We start from the raw sequence: 20,519 nt of genomic DNA on the forward strand, positions 1-20,519 counted from the left end.
TGGCTCCAGCCCGAGCCCTAACATCTACTGTGCAATTTTATAGCCCAAGTCAGCTGACCCAGACCTGCCGTGGTGCCGCCGATCATTGATTTCAGTGTAGACCTGCCCCTGGAGCTGGAGTGTAATTCCCAGCTGGAGCCCTGTCCGTACTAGCTCTGATGAACCAGTGCACTGACAGATGTAGGGTAGCCCGGGCGGCACAGCCTAGCTGCCGTGAGTGCGCACCTAGGGCGTCAGCCAGGACTGTGCTCCGAGCGGTTACCCCATCTCACCGCCCCGCTGCTCTACTTTTCGCGTGCTAGCTTGGTGCAAGCTCGTGTGGGTACGTCTGTTACCGCTGGAAATTCTCCCTTTGGATCTGCCCCAAGCACGGGCAGGGAAGAGGCGTAAAATAATTTCAGTCACCAAACTCACTTCTGCAGCTTAACTTATTATCCAAGGAGATAAGGCTGCCTGGTAACAGAACCTCTCTGCTGCAAAGGTGTGTGCTTCCGAAGCACGATCTGTCGCTTGTTAGGTTGCTAATAGCTGCGGTGCTTTGAGTCAGACTTGGCATGGGCCCAGAGCGAGCGCGAAATGAAAGGGGAACGAGGAGACAGCAAGCAAAAGAGACAGCGTGATTCAACGTTACAGTGGGCTCGGGAGCAGCTGCCCGTCCTGCCCTGCAGCAGAGGGTGTGCGCACGGTATCGGGTCATGCACGCTGCCTTCCTGGGGCGTAACCTTATTAGCAAAGGAACGAACGGGGTACAGCCTAAATTCCAGCCCCAGCCTTGGCTTTGTGTCCCTCCTGTAGGGCCTTCCATGCTAGACTTCTGCCCACTGTCATCATCCCCACATTGGGGAGGGGAAGCAACTGAGGTCACACAACACATCTGTCACCGAGCCAGGACTAGAACCCAGGGCCTCTGACTCGCAGCCTGATGGCTTAGCCACGAAGGCCGGCTGCCTCTTCTTAAAGCACTCTCTTTAGCCTTCAGCAGCTTTCCAGACTCCTTATTCATAGGAATGGCCCATTCCCCTCCTAGCTCTGGGCCTTGGACATTGCCTGTGTCGGGCAGATAGTGACGTATTTGGTCCTGAGAAGGGTGAAAGATGGTAATGAGAGAACAGCCCTGTACTTAGCATCTCCTCCCTGGAGCTGCAGGCAGCCTGTTGCAATGCACTAACCAACAGCGTCTTGGTGCCCCGCTGATGGCCAGAGAGCCTACAGAGATCAGAGTCTGCTGTCACTTCCAGACAGGGCCGACGAGGGTGGGGAAGCCGGTACAAATTACCGGGGCCTGGCGGTCTGGAAGGGGGCCCGGCTTCCCCCACCTCTTGTTGGCCCTGTTTAGCTGGTCCGCCCTTGCTGGGGGGCCCGAAATTTTTTTTTCACCGGGGCCCAAACCCGCTCTCGGCGACCCTGACATACAGGCCTGGTTCTTGAGCCATCAATGCTTTTAAATCCAGAGGTCCCGGGTTCAGTCCTTGCAACTGACCCATCCCCGGGTGTCCTTACACTGTGAAACATGCCAGCGCTGACCGTTCTGTCCATCCTCCTGCAGCAGCTGGTCTCCTGTGTGCTTCTGCAGTGAAATCTCCACTTCTATGCTGGGCCGTGCGGGGGCCGTATAGTGCCCTTGAACCACACACAACACGTTTTGGTATTAGGAAGTTCAGCATGTACCATAATACAATCAGCATCTCCCTAAGCGTGCGTGTTGTCTCTGTCTCCTAGAGCAGAGGTCTATACTTAAAGTGCTTTGTTCTAATAGTTATTCAGAGGCCATAAATGGTGCTCTATCCTAGTTGTCTGAAGAGACACGACAGGCTATAACTCTCTACTGCCTCTGCATTTTTCTTAAGCAGTAAGTGTCCTCTGATTGCTCCTTCTGACGAAAATTGTCCCTTGATTTCCCAAGTTTCGTAATGACCTAGATGTGATTATGCTTCCTCTTAAATACTCATGCAGGGATCTTGCATCGGGGAACGCTCTGAAATATTATCGGACGAATACAAATCAAAATGTGTGTATTTCTACCCTTCTGAGTTCTCTGGAGCCTGATTGTCTTCAGCTGCTGTTTCATACCCCTGTGTTCTGCTGCCGAGCCCCGCGGCGACGCCAGGAGTTTGTCATGCCTGGTGTAATACCCTCTGTCACACACGAGGTTGGAGGTAGCGCTCGGCGGCAGGGTGCAGTGGAAGAGGATGGGTTGGGAGGGGGACAGCCCTTAGAGGAGGATGAAGCCTTTTCTAAAAAACAGCAGATAATCACTGACAACATAAATGACTTTCTATTTTTTTGTTATAAAATGTTCCCTTCCTTAAAATACCAAGAAACACATTAGAGCATATTCCAGACAAAACCAGCCCACTGGTGTTTGGCAGTGAAAGCTATTTTTCAGTTTATAGGAGGGTGAAAGATGCCTCTTTAACTCATTATGTGCTGGGCTACATTCATGCCTGGTATAACTTGAGTAGCAACAATGGATGATTTTGGCCCTTGGGGCCAGGCCCTCAGCTGGTGAAAACTGGTGTCCACTGTCTTACAGTAGCAGAGGGGTAGCCGTGTTAGTCTGGATCTGTAAAAAGCAACAGAGGGTCCTGTGGCACCTTTGAGACTAACAGAAGTACTGGGAGCATAAGCTTTCGTGGGTAAGAACCTCACTTCTTCAGATGCAAGATGACTTACAGTAGCGACAGGTCAGCCCCGTTCTCTGATAGCCTCGTGAACGGAAAGCAGGTGAGAAAGTTTGCCAGTGAGGAATCCAATTGATGTGGCTGGGAGCAGGCACTGAGCTTTGGCATCAATTTAAACATCCCAAGTGCCGGGATGACGAATGAAATGCAGATTCGGCCCAGAGTCATAGATTCGGTTGGGGAAACCATTTGCATTTGTAGAGAAGACCCAGTAGGGTTTAACTTTCTAATGTCTAGGATCCTTTTGTGTGACATTAATGAAAGATGAGGTGGGTGAGGTAATATCTGTTATTGGACCAACTCATGTTGGTGAGGGAGACAAGCTTTCGAGCGTACACAGAGCTCTTCTTCAGGTCTCTCTTATAAGAACATAAGAATGGCTGTACTGGGTCAGACCAAAGGTCCATCCAGCCCACACAATGCCAAGTGCCCCAGAGGGAGTGAACCTAACAGGTAAAGATCAAGTGATCTCTCTCCTGCCATCCATCTCCACCCTCTGACAAACAGAGGCTAGGGACACCATTCCTTACCCATCGTGGCTAATAGCCATTAATGGACTTAACCTCCATGAATGTATCCAGTTCTCTTTTAAACACTGTTATAGTCCCAACCTTCACAACCTCCTGAGGCAAGGAGTTCCACAAGTTGACTGTGCGCTGTGTGAAGAAGAACTTCCTTTTATTTGTTTTAAGCCTGCTGCCTATTAATTTCATTTGGTGACCCCTAGTTCTTCTTCTCGCCAACAGAAGTTGATCCTGGTGTAGAGAGTGGGCCTGGGTTCCCCTACAAGTCACTACTGGAGTGTCACACTAGGGATAGCCCATTTAGAGGCAGCTAGAAGCAGACGTTCATGTTACCCCAGAAGGGGGGAGAACTTTAATGTGACTTAGCCGGAGGGCTAAGCAATGAAGAGGAAAGAGCTGCAGCTCCTGGTGCATGAGAGGTCACGGAGTAAGTGAGGGGAATGACGGGCTGAGTAACTGCAGGAAGTGGCATCAGACCAGATGGCAGAGCTAGCTCCCCAGATGAGTCACAAGGAGGCACCATTGAGCAGTTAGTAGAGGTGATCCCGTCACAATATCCCGAATTTAAAAGAAACATTGAGGACCAAAGAAGTGCAAACATGGTTAAACAACAGAGCAAAAGAGGCGGTTAGACATCCTTTAAAAATTGAAAGTCAAATTCTACTGAGGAAAATAGAAAGGAACATGAACTCTGGCAGGTCAAAGGTAAGAGTATAACTAGGCAGGCCAAAAAGGACTTTGAAGAGCAACTAGCAAAAGACACAAAAACTAGCAGCAAACATTTTTTTTAAGTACATCAGAAGCAGGAAGCCTGCCAAATGATCAGTGGGGCCACTGGACAATCAAGGTGCTAAAGGAGCCCTCAAGGAAGATGAGTCCATTGCGGAGAAGCTAGATGAATTCTTCGCATTGGTCTGTAGAGGATGTGAGGGAGATTCCCACGCCTGAGCCGTTCTTTTTAGGTGATAAATCTGAGGAACTGTCTCAGATTGAGATGTCAGTGGAGGAGGTTTTGGAACAAATTGATAACTGAAGCATTAGTAAGTCACCAGGACCTGATGGTTGTCACTCAAGAATTCTGAAGTAACTCAAATATGAAATTACAGAACTACTAACTGTGTTAGCCTCTGTACAGACGACTGGAGGATAGCTAATGTAACGATTTTTTTAAAAGGCGGCAGAGGCAATCCTGGCGATTACAGGCCGGTAAGCCTATCTTCGGTACCAGGGGAAATGGTTGAAACTATAGTAAAGAACAGAATTGTGAGACACATAGACGAACGTGATATGTTGGGGAAGAGTCAACATGGCTTTTGTAAAGGGAAATCATGCCTCATCAATCTATTACAATTGTTTGGGGGAAGAGGGGCAACAAACATGTGGACTAGGTGATCCAGTTTACATAGTGTACTTGGACTTTCAGAAAGCCTCAACCTATTCATCAATGATCTGGAAAACATGATCTTATGTGAACAGTGAGGAGGCAGAGTTTGCAGATAATACAAAATAACTCATGATAGCTAAGTTCAAAACAGACTGCGAAGAGTTACAAAGGAATCTTGCAAAACTGGGTGACTGGGCAACAAAATGGCAGATGAAATTAAATATTGATCAATGAAAAGTAATGAACATTGGAAAACATCATCCCAGCTATGCACACAAAATGATGGGGTCTAAATTAGCTGTTGCCACTCAGGAAAGAAAGCTTGGAGTCATCATGGACAGTTTTCTGAAAACATCAGTTTAATGAGCAGCAGCAGTTTAAAAAAAGCAAACAGAATGTTAAGAACCATTAGGAAAGGGATACACAATAAGACAGAAAATATCATCATGCCACTGTCTAAATCCATGGTACGCCCACACCCTGAATATTGCCTGTGGTTCTGGTTGCCCCATCTAAAAAAAGATAGATTAGAATTGGAAAAGGTACAGAGAAGGGCAACAAAAATGGCTCTGGAACAGCTTCCATATGAGGAGAGATTAAAAAGACTGGGACTGTTCAGGTTAGAAAAGAGATGACTAAGGGGAGAGAGATGACCGAGGTCTCTCAAATCAGGAATGGTGTGGAGAAAGTGAATAAGGAAGTGTTACTTACCTCTTCCCATAACACAAGAACCAGGGGTCACCCAATGAAATTAACAGGTAACAGATTTAAAACAAACAAAAGGGAGTACTCCTTCACACAACACATAGTCAACCCATGGAACTAGTTGTCAGGGGATGTTGTGAAGGTCAAAATTATAGCTGGATTCACAAAAGACTCCGATAAATTCATGAAGGATAGGTCCATCGATGGCTATTAGCCAAGATGGTCAGGGACTCAACTCTATGCTCTGGGTGTCCCTAAACCTCAGACTTCCAAAAGCTGGGAGTGGACAACAGGGGATGATGGATCTGTCGGACGACTGGATACTGGGCTGGATGGACCATTGGTCTGACCCAGTATGTCCATTCTTTTGTTCTTATGATGATAACCAGCTCCACTTGGCTCAAACCCAACCGATGCTCCATGACTCACTGTTTTTTAGTCTAATCATTTTGGGAAGCAAAGGTTGTTGGAGGAAAAAAGCTATTTTCAATGTCCCTTTTCCAAGGCTAGGGCAGGAGGCGAATTGAGGGGGGAAATGCAACACATTGCACTGATGCCAGCCATATTATTCCCATGGAATTATTTTTCGTTCTGCCAGTTTGATTTCACAGAAGCTTTTGGGGTGAAATCTAAATGGGGCAAAAGAGAAAATGGCCCAACCTGCATTTGCAAATGGGCGCAATGTTTGCGTTATGGATGTTGTACTGAAGCGTGACATGGGAAGACTAGAGAACAGAGGGAGTCTGCCATGGAGTGGGGCGGGAGGCAGGAAATAAGCATTAGGCAGATGGACTGAACTAACTCAGCAGCTGTACAACAAAGAACCAGTATGTCTAGGCTATAGGGGTAAAGGAGACTAGATTTCAGTTTTAAGCTTCAAAGACACTGAGCAGTACTAATGAGTAGTGGAGGGGAAGAAAAGTACCTTGATGGTTCCTTCTGAATTGTAGTAGCAACACTGGGAGCCCGATCCTGCATCTGGATCTGTCTGGTTCAGTGGGGCTGCATATGGGCGAACGGATGCGGACGTTTGCATCCAATTGCAGGATCAGGGCCATAGATGGTCTAATTATGGGTCATGTGTATAAATCAACCTTGTAAATTTCTCCGTTCAGTGACGAGGGTGATGATGTTTTTATAAACTCAATAGTCTTTTTTTGTTTTTTCATTAACAATTCTAGTAAAAGGCGGGGGGAGGGAGGGGAAATAGACTTGTGTCTGGACTGGTAAAATTACCTACAGTTTGACAAGGGTGATATTAGTTCCTAACCCTTGCTGTATTTTTAGGCTATGTAATGAGTGTATTTGAGAACAGGTCTTGTGCAGCTTGTAGGGATGTATCTCATTCTAAATAGTAAACGATTAAACAAACAAAGAAGGCCTAACATGCTCTTTCGTAGTTTTGGCTTTGGAATCTCTCGTGCAATTAATCAGTGAATTTAATTTTCATTCTAAAAATGAATAAAACTTTCTCTTGTCTTTCAGATAGCTGCCCAAGAGCTGTCAGATAACAGAGTGATCACTCTGAGCATGGCTGGCAGAAAACTGGATAAAAAGGTGTGTGGGTGTTTTATTCTCAACGTGCAAACGTTAAACCTCTTTATCAGCTATGGGATCCTGAAAACCATTACTTGTAAAGGTATCAGAGACTCATGAGAACCTAATGGATAGAGCATTGGACTGGGACTCAATCGCCCTGTGGTCCTATTCCATCTCTAGCATTGGCCTGCTGGGTACCGGGGCAAGGCATTTTGTCTCCCCGTGCCTCAGTTTCCCCATCTGTAAAATGGGGATACGGATTTCCTTTGTAAATTGCTTTGAGATCCGTTGATGAAAGAGGCTGCAGTGGAGTGGAGCTGGGACCCTGGGATCAGTCCAGGGACTGGACTAGATGACCTCTCGAGCTCCCTTCCAGTCCTATGATTCGCTCATGTATTGTTGCTGCTGCCGCTTTCCTTCCTCTTTCCACAGCTTTGTTGAGTGTTTTGTCTTTTGAGGATATTAAGCAACAAACTTGTTTTCACTACCCATTCAAGGTCAGAGTCTGATCCCTTTACTCACTGAGTAGTGCCTTACGCCACAAGTAATGCCACTGATGGGAAGTGGACTGCTCATGGATTAAATTGTGGGTATTGGCTGTAACTAACAGTGTCAATATGGTTCCCTATGCCCGGTGTGAGTGCGCCTATAAATAATCTCTCTGCATACATAGAGAGAGTGTGTCTATAAACTGGCAGGAAACAAGCGGCTCTTTATCGGGGAGGTATCTAAAGATAGAGTGAAAGTTAACAGCAAACAGCATCGGCTGGAGCAGAGTCAGCGTGTCTCTGATTATTACATGATCTGTCTGTCAAGGCTGATGTGGTTTGCGCTAGAGAAACCATAAAGGGTTTGCTCCGTTCGCTTCTTATTGCTGCGTATATCTTTTCATTCCGGGACGTTTGTGCATTTTTTTTAATTTTTTCATGCTTCAGATGTTTTTCTAAACCTGAACTCAGCTACGTGGTTTTCCGTTGCATGCGGGATGCATATTCTCTATAGAACCCACTCAGCATGTTGCTGTTAGGACTGTGAATGTGCAATCGCACATGGAAAACCTGTAAACTTGCGCAGTTTTTCTACTGGAACAATTTACCGTAAAATGTGGGCCAAATGGGAAACGTGTTGGTGATACGCATTTAGGATGTTGCAGGGTCCATCTGTACTTGGTTACTGTGTTTGCATTTGTTGAATTTATGCATTTCTCTGGGCTTCTGGGTAAAATAGTTTGGCTGCAAGAGTTTAATGTAGCGCTTCATGAATATACCTCTGCCTTGTAAGTCTTCAGGGTTGCACGGAATTTTAGCTTCATGGTTCCCAATAAAGTTCGTGAGCTCTTTCATAAAGACAGACCCTCTCCCTGTGCTTTTGAAAATGTGGGGCTTGGAGACCTTCTTCCAATAGCCAGTGTTACTCTTTGTTTGAGTGGTGTCTCTAACAATGTAAGGGCTTGTCTATACTTACGGCACTGTAGCCCTTAATGAAGACACTACCTACGCCAACTGGAGAGCTTCTCCCATCAGCGTAGGTACTCCTCCTCCTGTACTAGGGTCTGGTCTAAACAGAGTTGTTGAACTGAAGGTGGGATTTTAAACCAGTTTAATTAAAGGGATGAAGCGTGGTGTGTGGACACTCTTACGTTGATTTACACCTGTCTATTGTCAGTTTAGCCGTTAAATGTACAGGGACAACCTAAATTGCTAGAAATTTGAAAGTGCTACAAATGTGTCCACACTTCTGCAGACAAGTCCTAAGAGGTTAGGGGTGTGTTTCAAGAGGGCTTTGCTGTAACACTGCACCCATCACATCAGTGGAGTTTTATCATTGACTTCAAATAGGAGCAGCGTCAGACTAATGCTGAGAGCTTTTGAAAACCACACCCTTAATACTTACAATGTGCAGGTCAAAATAAATACGAGACCAGTCTCTTTTATAACAATACTCCCATTCTAGGTGCTTATTACTAATCCTATCAGTTAAACTTGTAAAACTTGCTAGGGGATGTTTAATAACCATGTGTTGTCACTTTAATTCTGTGTTATATTCTTCCCTGCCTTGGCAGAAGACAACTAGGACTATGAAGTCCTCTAACTTGTAGTGAAGGGTGTCATTTTCCTTTTGCAGGGTGTCCCATGCCTGAGCATCATGCAGTTGAATGGAAATAATTGTAAAACCCATGTTGCATTTTCCCACAGGACCTGTTTGGAAAGTCAGATCCATTTCTAGAGTTTTATAAACCAGGCGACGATGGGAAATGGATGCTGGTCCACAGAACGGAGGTGAGTGAGTTAGCCACTTGGTACTTTTTTGTCCTTAACCTTTTTTCTGATAGTATCACTGATCAGAGGTGAGCGGACAGGTGGACCTTGTTGTAAATCCATTTCTTTGCCTACCCATGTCCAGCTGAGACTGTTTGACTTGGAAAGTGGGAGAGTTGGTGGTGGTCAGAGTTTCAGCAAATAAGCTAAACAAATAATTGAGGTTTTTAAGAGCAGGTTAGACAATGACCTGTCAGGGATGATCTAGATAATATTTAGTCCTGCCATGAGTGCAGGGGACTGGAGTAGATGACCTCTCAGAGTCCCTTCCAGTCCTGCAATTCTATGATTCTACAATCAATGTATTTTTAGGGCTTCTGAGGTTTGGGGGTGGAGATTATTTTTAGCAATTTTTTGCTTCCGTGCAAAGATTTGGTTTTCTTCAGGGCTTTCTCTTTGTATGGACTGTAACTGGTAATATGTACTGTACATTACTCATTACAATAGTTTTTACTGTAATGAATAATCTCTTTGTAATGTTCCCTAGCATGCTTTAATTTAATGTAATACTGTTTCAAACCGTACTAAGTTAAAGTGCATTAGAGAACGTTGACTGTGCACCAGCAGGGTCTACACAGTCCAATTAATGCACAACATGGTGCATTTTAGAAATCACACCCCTGTAGTCCACATTACTGCTTCATGTGGACAGGCCCTTAGATACAAGTAACGATTTCCAGGGTTTTCTCGGTGTTCATTGGATATACAGATTTAATTTGGTTTTTATGGGGAGGGGGCTTCGTTGGTATTTATCAGTTAAAACTGAACATCAGAAACCCTAATTATGTAAGTGTTGTAGCTATGCACAGCACTTTGCAGAGAAGAGATTCCACCTGGCCCAAAGAGCCTGTGACTTGAGTTCCACCAAACCAAGCACAGGGTAACAATATACAGATAGGAGAGTGTGGAGGCCTGATTAGAGAGGAGACCAACTTAGGCTTCATGTAAGAAGTTGTTTTAAGGAGGTGGAGAGGATGCACTGCGGTCAGGGCAGTCTGAATGAATCCAAGCGAGGGTGGGGAAGAAGGAAGGACCGGTAAAGTGAATGGATTGGGAGGGGACGGTGGAGTAGGACTGCAGGAGAGCAGAGCTGGAAGAGGGGTCAAGAGTGTAGAGCCATGGAGAAGAAGGGGTTGAACCTGAGGTAAAAACGAAGAGCCCAGGCAAGGACTCAAGGAGGGGTGATGTAGCTGGAGCAGCAAAAGAAGGAGAAACAGCAGGATTTTGGATAAACTGGAGAGGGGCGAAGCAGGCTGGTCACGTTGATCCTGGTGAGAGGTGACCAAGACAGAACAAGGGTTGCAGCAGTAGGTAAAGCCTCAGTGGCGTTTCCCAGACACTTCAGTTTAAATACACTGTATTGGATAAAACAATAAAACAAGTTTATCAGCTACAAAGAACTAAATTTTAAGTGAGTACAAGTAATGAGGCATAAAAGTATGAAATGGTTTCAAGAATAATAAAGATAAGACGTTTACTAATACCTAACTTAACAAACTATATCAGATTCAAGCAAAGTTTCTTACCACATGCTTCCGGCAGTCTTACTGACCAAACCCTGTCACTCAGGACCCCTTCCCCCAGAGTCCGGCGAAGCTTCCTTTGTTGCTTCAGGTCCCGTGAATGCGATGGGCCGGGAAAGAAAGAGGGCTGCATTGGGATGTTTGTCCCTCCTTTTTCTAGTTTCAATCCCTCTCTTGAAAAACATTTCCAGCTGGGCACTGGGAGACAAAGAGTCTATGTGGAAGGATGTTCCCTGCTGCCTTTTTTCCCCTCACCCGTTCGAGCTTTCTTTGTGTCCCTTCCTGCTTGATGGCTCTGTTTACTGGTTAAGTGCAAATTAAGTAGAACACATGTTCCTTTGTTTAGGACAGAGCTGTTTGCCAGTCGGTTTGGGCACGGCTGTGGGGTTTGGCACATGTGTTAAGATCACCATAGTATAACTTCACATACAGTGTTGCCACACATATGTTCTCAGGACGATACTGACCAGCAAATTATGAGTTTTCAAATGATACCAAAAAAGGCATACCTTGTACAAAAATGATTACAATAGCCGGCAGGATGTGAATACAGGGTTACATTCTGCCACACACAGCCACTCGGTATAAAATAGCTCCCTGTGTGGATGCCCTGTTTGTCATGAACTATGGGCTGGAGTTCCTTCAGTTGATCCTGAGGCTAGCTGGCTCAGTCCTCGGGCCAGTAAATGAGCCCAGCTGGGCTGCAGCAGTATCACCTCATTGGCCGGGCTGCTTGATTGGCTTCAAGGTGCCCACAGGTCTGCCTTGGAGTTCAGCAGTAGCAGCAGGTCACTGGCTGCTCTACACTTCTGCCCACAGCCGTGATTGCTCCTGCTCCAGCCTTGTTCTCCCAGTCTTGTTCCTGCCCTGCTCCAGTCCACACCAGCCCTGCTCAGTTCCTGACTCTGGCCCTGACCCTGGGCTCTGACTCTCCTGGTGCCCAACCATGCTGTGATCCGTGACACTATTTCAGAATAATTATTGCTAGAATAGGGCGTCTGCACGGGAAGCTATTCTGTAATGGCTCATTCTGCGATAGCTTTGCCTATATTTGGCCTGTATGTGTAGGGGTTTTGAAAATTTATTTGAAAACTTAGTATATTGATCCCCAATGTGGAAAGAGCATATTATAACCATTTTTAACCATCTAAGTAATTCAGTTGTCCCTACACTACATCACACAGCTCCTCAAAACTTAATAATGACCATGGGAATAGAATTCAGATCCCACAAAAGCACCCTGCCATTTGAGCTAAAGGGGAATCTCCACTATTTTCTGTATATGGCCTATGACACACAGTTGCGCTGTCCTAATTCCAATAATTCTAATTCCGCTGCTGCAGACATACACTAGCCAGTTTGTTGAAATATTGTGTATTTGGGTGTAATGGGTCACTTTTTTGTATGATTCCATAATATCAAATGCATAATTAAGAGGACAAAATGGACTAGTCTGAAAAGCATTAATTATTCTAGTCTATCATTCACTTTTCAGAACTTGGGTTCACAACTTGTGTATTCTTCTTCTTCTGGGGGGTGGCAATCTAGTTAATATTCTAGATTTATTGCTAGCAAAAGGGGAGGGAAATACTGTTTATAGGGAAAATACATGGTATGAGTGAGGAAAAGGTGGAAGCTGAAACAGACCTTGTTCCATACTTTTACTCTGTGATTTGTGCTGGTTTTTTGAGAGCTGTTTGGATTTTTTTTTTAATTAAAAAAGGAATACAAACATTTTCCATTTTTTTGACCACTTGTTGTCATCCCCTTACCTTGACTTCAACCAGAGCAGCAGATACTTGGTGATTCTCAAAAATGTCTCAAGTTGGGCACTCAAAATCAGAGGCTGCTTTTGAAAATGTTGGCCAAGGCACTTAAACTCAAGGGCAGAATAATCAGTACGGATCCCGTGACTGCTTAAGCCCAGGGTAAACAGAGAATTTCAAACCCAGGACCGTCAATTCAGACCTAAGATGAGTTGAAAAGTAGAGCTGGTTGGGAATTTTGGAAGAATTTTCTGACACAATGCACCTCTCTTACAAAACTGAAATTTTCCATGGGAAAACTTGATTTCCGTTTGCTGGCTCCCATTTTAGTGAGTCCCATTTGACTCGTTGTTGGCCACGTGGCAGTGTTTGTTCATTATCTGCTGCGGACTTCATTGGGAAACCTGAGACTAAATAAATACATGGGTTGCGAAGCATAATGCCGTACATTGCGGTGGAATCTCTTGAAGCTTTATTTTCTTTAAGTGGCTAGGGGGAAAAAATTCTGCACATTTAGAGAGGCTTAAATAACGTCCCACTTAACAGCCCTGAAAATAAACTGCTGCTCTCAAAGGAATTCCAAATGACAGAAACATCTAGATTCTTTTGGGGGGCGGTACCAGAAATAAAGCGATTGCCAGTTCCTTTGGGCTGCAGCTTTTGGTATGTTCCTGGCTATTAGTCTGTGCCCATTGTTGTTCAGTAACAGAGGTGTCTGAGGTGGTAGGATAATGCTGTCGTTAGTATGTTTTAAAATAAGGTGCGAATCTCCAGGTGGGTGCCATGTGGTGAAATAAGCATTGATCCTTTCATAGACACCCACCTCAAAGACCTGGCGTCTGGCAGCATACGGGCACCATACAGTGTGTATTCTTAATGTGCGTGGGTTCCCCCCTGGTCTTTCCAACCTGATGTAGGAGGTGTTTACAAATCCTTCATTAAACTGTGCTCTTAATGTCAGGTTTTTTTCCTGTTCCCTAACGAGGGACTGTCTGCATCACCCATCGCTGCAAAATAAAAGCCGGTCCTTGGTTCCTGTCGCTAGTTGCTGACAAAGCTCACCCTATCCTGCAGGAGCAATGCTAATCCTGATTGTAACTAAACCGAAATGCTCTGGTTGCAGTAGAAGCCACTTGATGGCTTTGGAGAAAGCAAAACTTCCATGTATAAATAGGCAATTACCTACCACATGTATTTAGCATCAGGGGGTAGCCGTGTTAGTCTGTATCCACAAAAACAACAAGGAGTCCAGTGGCACCTTAAAGACTAACAATGTATTTAGCGTTAAGTATTTAGACTAACTAGTATTTATAGTAGACTAAATAGTGTTTAGAGTTTAGTTTTAGACTAACAGTGTATTTCGCGTTCACCTTTCTGCATGGCCGAAAACCTGCTGTGCGTGTGGCCTTAAGAAATGGAAGGTGGATTAAATGAGAGAAACACGTGGAAAAATAGAGTCTTAGTCTTCTCTGCTAGCTTGTCAAAGGCGAAGCTGAAGGCAAGTTTTCTTTGCTTATGAACCCTGCTGTTTAGTGTGTGTTACGCTTCACAGCGATTGGTGGTTCTCGAGGGTAGGACAAGAAGTAATCAGCATAGTTGGCAGCAAGGGCGATTTTAGGTTGTGTATTTAAAACTTTTTAACCCTAGGGACAGATAAGCACTGGGACAGGTTACCAAGGGAGGTTGTGGAATCCCCATCTTGGGAAGTTTTTAAGAACAGGTTGGATAAACACCTGTCCGGGATGGTCTAGGTTTACTTGTTCCTGCCTCAGCGCAGGGGGCTGGACTAGATAACCTCCTCCCTACTGCTATGATTCACCCCTCAGTGCTTGTTCTATACGAGTGTCCTACGGCTCCGAGTTGGTTCTTTAGCTCCTGCTATAGAGGCTCATGTCTTAACTCTGGAAGTCCCAGTGTCAACCATGGGGGAGGACTAAGATGTTAGACCAGAGGTGGGCAAACTACGGCCCGCGGGACCGTCCTGCCCGGCCCCTGAGCTCCCGGCCGGGGAGGCTAACTCCCGCCCCCTCTCCTGCTGTCTTCTCTCCCCCCGCCCCCCACCGCGCAGCCTCAGCTTGCTGTGCTGCCCGCACTCTGGGCGGCGTGGCTGCGAACTCCTGCCGGACAGCGTGGCTGGCTCCGGCCGGTAAGGGGGTGAGGAGTGGGGGGGGGGGTTGGATAAGGGGCAGGGAGTCCCGGGGGGCAGTCAGGGGACAGGGAGCAGGGGCTGGTTGGATGGGGCGGAGGTTCGGAGGGGGGGCAGTCAGAGGACGGGGAACAGGGGGGTTGGATAGGCGTGGGAGTCCCGGGGGGCCTATCGGGGATCGGGGGGGTGGATGGGGGTTGGGGCAGTCAGGGGACAGGGAGCGGGGGCAGGTTTGGATAGGGGGTGGGGTCCCGGGGGGCGGTCAGGGAACAAGGAGCAGGGGGGTTGGATGGGTCAGGGATTCTGAGGGGGGCAGTCAGGGGGAAGTGGGAGGGGGCAGATGCCAGGCTGTTTGGGGAGCACAGCTTTCCCTACCTAGCCCTCAATACAGTTTGGCAACCCCGATGTGGCCCTCGGGCCAGAAAGTTTGCCCACCCTTGTTCTAGACATTAGATCTGCCTGGGTTTAGACTTTGATGAAATGCTACAAAATTGTGTCCTGACCAACAGGAAAGGTTTCCAAGCAAGAAACTGCCATTTCTGAGACCACGTAAGCTGAATTTCAACAAAGGAGTGGCAATGTGGACCAGACCGATGGTTCAGTGCTCAGTGTCAGTGACAACCTCCATGACTGGGTGATGCTACTCCCATGTAATGCGGTGGAGCACCTCTGACGTCAGCAGAACTATGCCAACCTTATGCCAGCTGTTATCTGTCGAAAGTTACTGAAAACATGTCTCCAGCCTGTACTTTGTGTTCAACGCTTCACTTCCACTGGCTCCTTCTAATTGAACCATTTTCCTTCCTTCCCAAACTGCAGGTGATTAAGTACACGTTGGATCCCGTGTGGAAGCCGTTCACTGTGCCTTTAGTGTCGCTGTGTGATGGAGATGTAGAAAAGCTGATCAAGGTAACTGTTAATATAGGGCTGGTCTCCACTTACCGGAGGATCGACGCGCAGCGATCGATTCGCTGGGGGTCGATTTAGCGGGTCTAATGAAGACCTGCTAAATCAACTGCCAATCACTCTCCCGTCGACTTCGGTACTCCACTGGAACGAGAAGCATACGGTAAGTCGATGGGAGAGTTTCTCCCGTCAACCCAGCGTGGTGTAGACACCGCAATAAGTCAACCTAAGGTACATCGACTCCAGCTACGGTATTAACGTAGCTGGAGTTGCGTAACTGAGGTCGACTTAGCCCCGTTGTGTAGACCTGCCCATAGAGTGACCCTTATGTTGCTCGGGCTCCTTGTTGCATTATGGTACCCAGCCTCTGACAGTGTGGCGGGTGGCGGGGGAGGAAGGGTAAAGATGGCTTCGAGGCTGAAACTAACACAGATCCAGAACCGCTGAGGAGGAGTTCATATGCTACCAAGAAGCAAGGCCACATTTCTATGATAAATCCAGGGTGACCGATCTCTTTTTCTCCTAAAGTCACATCAGCTGTCTGCAGCGGCTAAGCAAATGTTTCCTGGCAAACTGCAACAGAAATTCCAGCATTTGGCATCACATTTGCTAGCCACATGGGTCATGAGCAGGCTTGGAGCCTTTAGAGCCACGACACACACCTCTGCAAGTGGAGCTTGTGGAGTAACTGCTAGCACGTAGTGGTAGGAGGTTGTGGTTCTTAGTGGAGCGGCATTAGAGGGGGATGAGATGCTTTGCCAGGGGATTTCACAGCAATTTGCTGGCAGCAGAGGATGGTGAGACTCTGGAGGGGAATGTGCTCCAGTGGGCCCAGACTCTTCTGCCCTCCAACCTTTCCCAGTCCTGTCTCTTCACCACCCCAGTATCTCATCCCATTCCCGCTCTCAGTCCCAGTCTCCACTCCTTAGGCTTCTTATCCCAGGCCTAATTTGCCCCCTCCAGATTCCCAATCCCAGTCTCACCAACCCCCTCCCCAGCTCCCTGTCTGTTCTCTCTTCCCCCTGCCCATGTTCTCCTTCCCCAATGGCTCCCAACCTCCAGCCCCAGCTCCTTGTCACAGTCTCCTTGGCCAGCCAGTCCTAGTTCTCCCCCTGCATCCCAGCTCCTCATCAGGTGTCTCCCCTCCCCACTGATTCCCAATCTCTTTGCCCAGCCAGTCCTAGTCTTCCCATGGCTCCTTATCTAATCTCAGCTCCCCACTTCCTCCCCTGGCTCCCAGTCATTCTTTTGTTTTCCTCCCAGTATCTCCATACTAATCTCCTTCCCCCAAGGTCTGTCTCCTGTCCTCTCTGCTTTCAAATCAGGCAGCTTCCTTCTTAGTGTCTGGGCATCAGTGGGGGGGACATTGAGAGCACAGAAAAGACAGTTGGTCTCCTTGCTTTCAGTTCTGGAGCTCAGCCTAGAGCTGCAATTGCAGGGAAAGTCCTGCTCAGTCCCCAGGCTCAGGGCATACAGAAGCCTCAGGGAATTTAACTGAGAAGATCTAGCAAGTCTCTACTGAGCATGTGTGAAGTCTGGGGGAGGGATAGCTCAGTGGTTTGAGCATTGGCCTGCTAAACTCAGGGTTGTGAGTTCAATCCTTGAGGGGGCCACTTAGGGATTTGGGGCAAAATCAGTACTTGGTCCTGCTAGTGAAGGCAGGGGGCTGGACTTGATGACCTTTCAATGTCCCTTCCAGTTCTAGAAGATGGGATATATCCATTAATTAAATTAATTATTATTTTTTTTCAAGGGCTTATAACTTGGCCAACCTATAACTTGGCCGGGGCAGATTTTCACAGGGACAGCTAATGGCATTTCACTGACACAAAAGCCACCCTCCTTGGTCAATTTCAAGCCCCTGGTCGAAAGCAAAGAAAAGGTCACCAAAATGTAACATAGGTAGAACACAGTATGTTCTCAAACCTTGTTTCTGGAAACTGTTGAACCATTTTGGCTGAAAATTTTCAGAGAAATTCAGCTTGAGGCAGACAGACACCTAGACTTAAAAGTTTCAGTCCCAGTGGTTAAAGTTTGGCAAAGTTGTCAGCAACTGGATATAGGGCTTTATAATGGGAAGTGTTGGGTGACCTTAATAACAGGTGACGCTACCAATCCTGCTGTAATAAAGAGCCTTTACAATCAGCACAAGGGGCGAGCGACCGCGTCAGACTGTTTCATTACCACACACTCAGGAGACACTTAGGTCTAGAAAAGACGATGAGATGTTTCAATCAGTACTAAGTAGCAACTGCCTGTCATGGTTTTAAAAAATAGAATATTTTAACTATGACATCATATAATGAGATGTCAGTGGTGGCAGCGATTATAATGCCCTACTACAATTCGACATGTCATGAAATAATGTAAAATCAATACAAATGAAAATAAAAAGCTTTTACAACATTTCTGAAATGGAATTTTTGGAAATTTCAAGTCTGGAGCAGTGCTAGTGGACTGGTTGCTGGTGGTGGTTTCATCATCATGTCATCGAAATCTGCTCGGAGTAGGTTAGACCACATGCTGATGGTTAAAGCGCTGTAGGCTGGCCTACACTAGCGCTCATTCTGTTCCTACTGCTGGTAGGAAATTTCTAGTAATAGGCCCAGACCGGTGGTTAATTTGTAATGGCAGATGTGCCAGGGCTCAAGCAATTTTTTTACTTTCATAGCTGACCCAGCGAGTCCAGAGGGGCTACCAACTGCCAAGTCTAGATTTAAGTACAAATTAAGTACTGATCCCGGCCCCAGAGGAGGGAACATCTAAAGTCATTCTCTGGAGATCCCTGCCTTCATGGTCAAGGCAGAGTTGTTGCTGACAGGATCCAAAGAGTCATGCTCTGCCCTCATTGGCTGGCAAAAAGGCTGTTATGAGCCAGGGCCTTCGGGAGGTAGTGTTGGGGCAGTGGGGAAAGCAGGAGAAAGGATAAATCTGAAGGGATGAGCAACCTCTAAATGTGATTCATCTAACCACAAGCAAGACCTGCACCTCTTCTGTGCATGAGAACGACCGCTTCCCCTCCTCTTCCCCAGGTCATGTGTTACGATTACGACAGTGACGGGGGACATGACTTCATTGGGGAGTTCGAGACTACTGTAGCCAAGATGTGTGAAGCCCAAGATACCTTGCCGGTAAGTGCGGAAACACCGTCGGGTTTTAGAACAATGGTTTGGGGAGGAGGAACCCAGGGTCCCCTTGGCTAAGAGTTTCAAAAGTGGCTCTTACCATGAGTGACTTCATGCTTTAAAACAATGTTGAAGCACCCCCCTACTCTGAAAATCAGGCCCTTTTAAGGTGTCTGGGCACCCAAAATCACTAGTCATTTCTGAATAGCTTGGCCACTGTTGGCTCCTCTTTTTCTAACATTCTCCTGTCCTCATTTCTGAACCTGTTGCTGGTGGAAGTGCTCTTTGGGGGGGAGGGATAGCTCAGTGGTTTGAGCATTGGCCTGCTAAACCCAGGGTTGTGAGTTCAGTCCTTGAGGGGGGGCCATTTCAGGATCTGGGGCAAAAATCTGTCTGGGGATTGGCCCTGCTTTGAGCAGGGGACTGGACTAGATGACCTCCAGAGGTCCCTTCCAACCCTGATATTCTATGATTTGGCTAACTGGGGTTGCTGCCACATGGGGTTGAGCTTTGTGTCCACCTGGACAGCCCTGGTGACGTGATGATGCTACTCCATGTCACACAGCAGCCGTGTCACAGCATGACACTGCAATGTTTCTCCAGCCCAACTGAGATTTGGGGGTCTTGTTTTAGATATGGAACTGTCCTGGGGAAAAAATTGGGCTGCATAAAATCCAGTAGATTCAAGGTAATAAAGGCATATAATAGACCCCCATTTCCTTCAGCAGGTTCTGGGTTGTTGTTATTTATTTGTATTGTAATCACACCAAGATTAGGCCTCATTGTGCTGGGCTATGTCCATGCACATTGGGTACGTCTACACTTCCAGCTCCAGGAGACATACCCGCGCTAGCTCTGATTCAGCTAATGCACTAAAAATAGCAGGGTAGCCGTGGCAGTGGGAGCCACCTCGAGTGTGACCCTAATCAAGATCCTAGGTGTGTAGTCAGCCGGCTAGCCGCTCACACCACCGCGGCGACGCTGCTATTGTTCAGAGCTAGCGGGGGTATATCTACCTGAGCTGGCAATTGCACCTCGGGCACCAGTGTCGATATACACACAGTGAGAGGCACTGCCTGCCCCAAAGAACTCACCGTCTAAACAGACCAGCCAGACAGGGTGGGAGAAGATAAGAATGATCCCATATGAGGAACGGAGAAGGACAGTGACCCCACCCAGGAAGTCTGTCAGAGCTTGGAATCAAACCGATTTCCCCTGATTCCCAACCCACTGCATTAGCTACAAAACCCACTTTCCCTTCAGTAACCCTACTACTAAACACCTCCTTGAGTGCCATCCACCTTCCGAGTGCTGTGCAGGCCTTAATTAGCTCCCCTACAAACTCCTCTGTGATGTGGGTGAGCGTCACGATCCCTGTCTTACAGATGGGGAAACTGAGGCACAGAGGTGTGTTGACTTGTACAGACCCAGTGAAGGCTTCAGAGTTGGCTGCCCAACAGAGAAGCGCAGCTCTCGGGCCGTGATCTCACATGAATAGGGCGGGTGTTGGTGCGGTGAGATTCCTGCGCGTCCTGCGCGTTCCAGTTGGATTGCTCTGCCGGCGTTTCCTCGTTTTGATTCTCTTGGGGCTTTTTTTTTCTGTCCTTGCTTTAATATAACTTAAAATGCCACTTGCACTGCCCCTGGGAGATTGAATCAGAGTGGAGACTGTAATTCATGTACATGCCAACACCCAGCGAGTGTCCATCTCCTTTGACAGCTAGGCCTGAACATACAGAATAGCGCGAGCCCAGACCTCCCATTGACCTGCCTGCTGCTGCTGTCGAGTTCTCATTGGGCCTATGCCCATAAATGTCATATTTTTGTCCCTCTTCACAGCAGTGGGGAATATTCTGAGAGGGCTGGAAAGAATCGATGCTTGGACCATTCACTTGCATCTGC

At 47.0% G+C, this 20,519-nt stretch overlaps 1 protein-coding gene across 2 annotated transcripts in view; it reads left to right on the forward strand.

Annotated features, from left to right (window-relative positions):
• Positions 1–20,519, forward strand: part of CPNE2 (copine 2) — a 173,743-nt gene that overhangs the window by 89,830 nt on the left and 63,394 nt on the right. For both annotated transcript variants that reach the window (XR_008447130.1, XM_054049166.1), the window contains exons 5-8: positions 6,780–6,851; positions 9,029–9,112; positions 15,406–15,495; positions 18,525–18,623. Coding sequence is in view for 1 of the 2 variants with exons in the window: in XM_054049166.1 (XP_053905141.1) it covers positions 6,780–6,851; positions 9,029–9,112; positions 15,406–15,495; positions 18,525–18,623 (345 nt within the window). In the remaining variant the exon portion in view is untranslated. The remainder of the gene's footprint in view (positions 1–6,779; positions 6,852–9,028; positions 9,113–15,405; positions 15,496–18,524; positions 18,624–20,519) is intronic.

Source organism: Malaclemys terrapin, chromosome 14 (genome assembly GCF_027887155.1).
Source record: "Malaclemys terrapin pileata isolate rMalTer1 chromosome 14, rMalTer1.hap1, whole genome shotgun sequence".
Classification (NCBI taxonomy): Eukaryota; Metazoa; Chordata; order Testudines; family Emydidae; genus Malaclemys; species Malaclemys terrapin.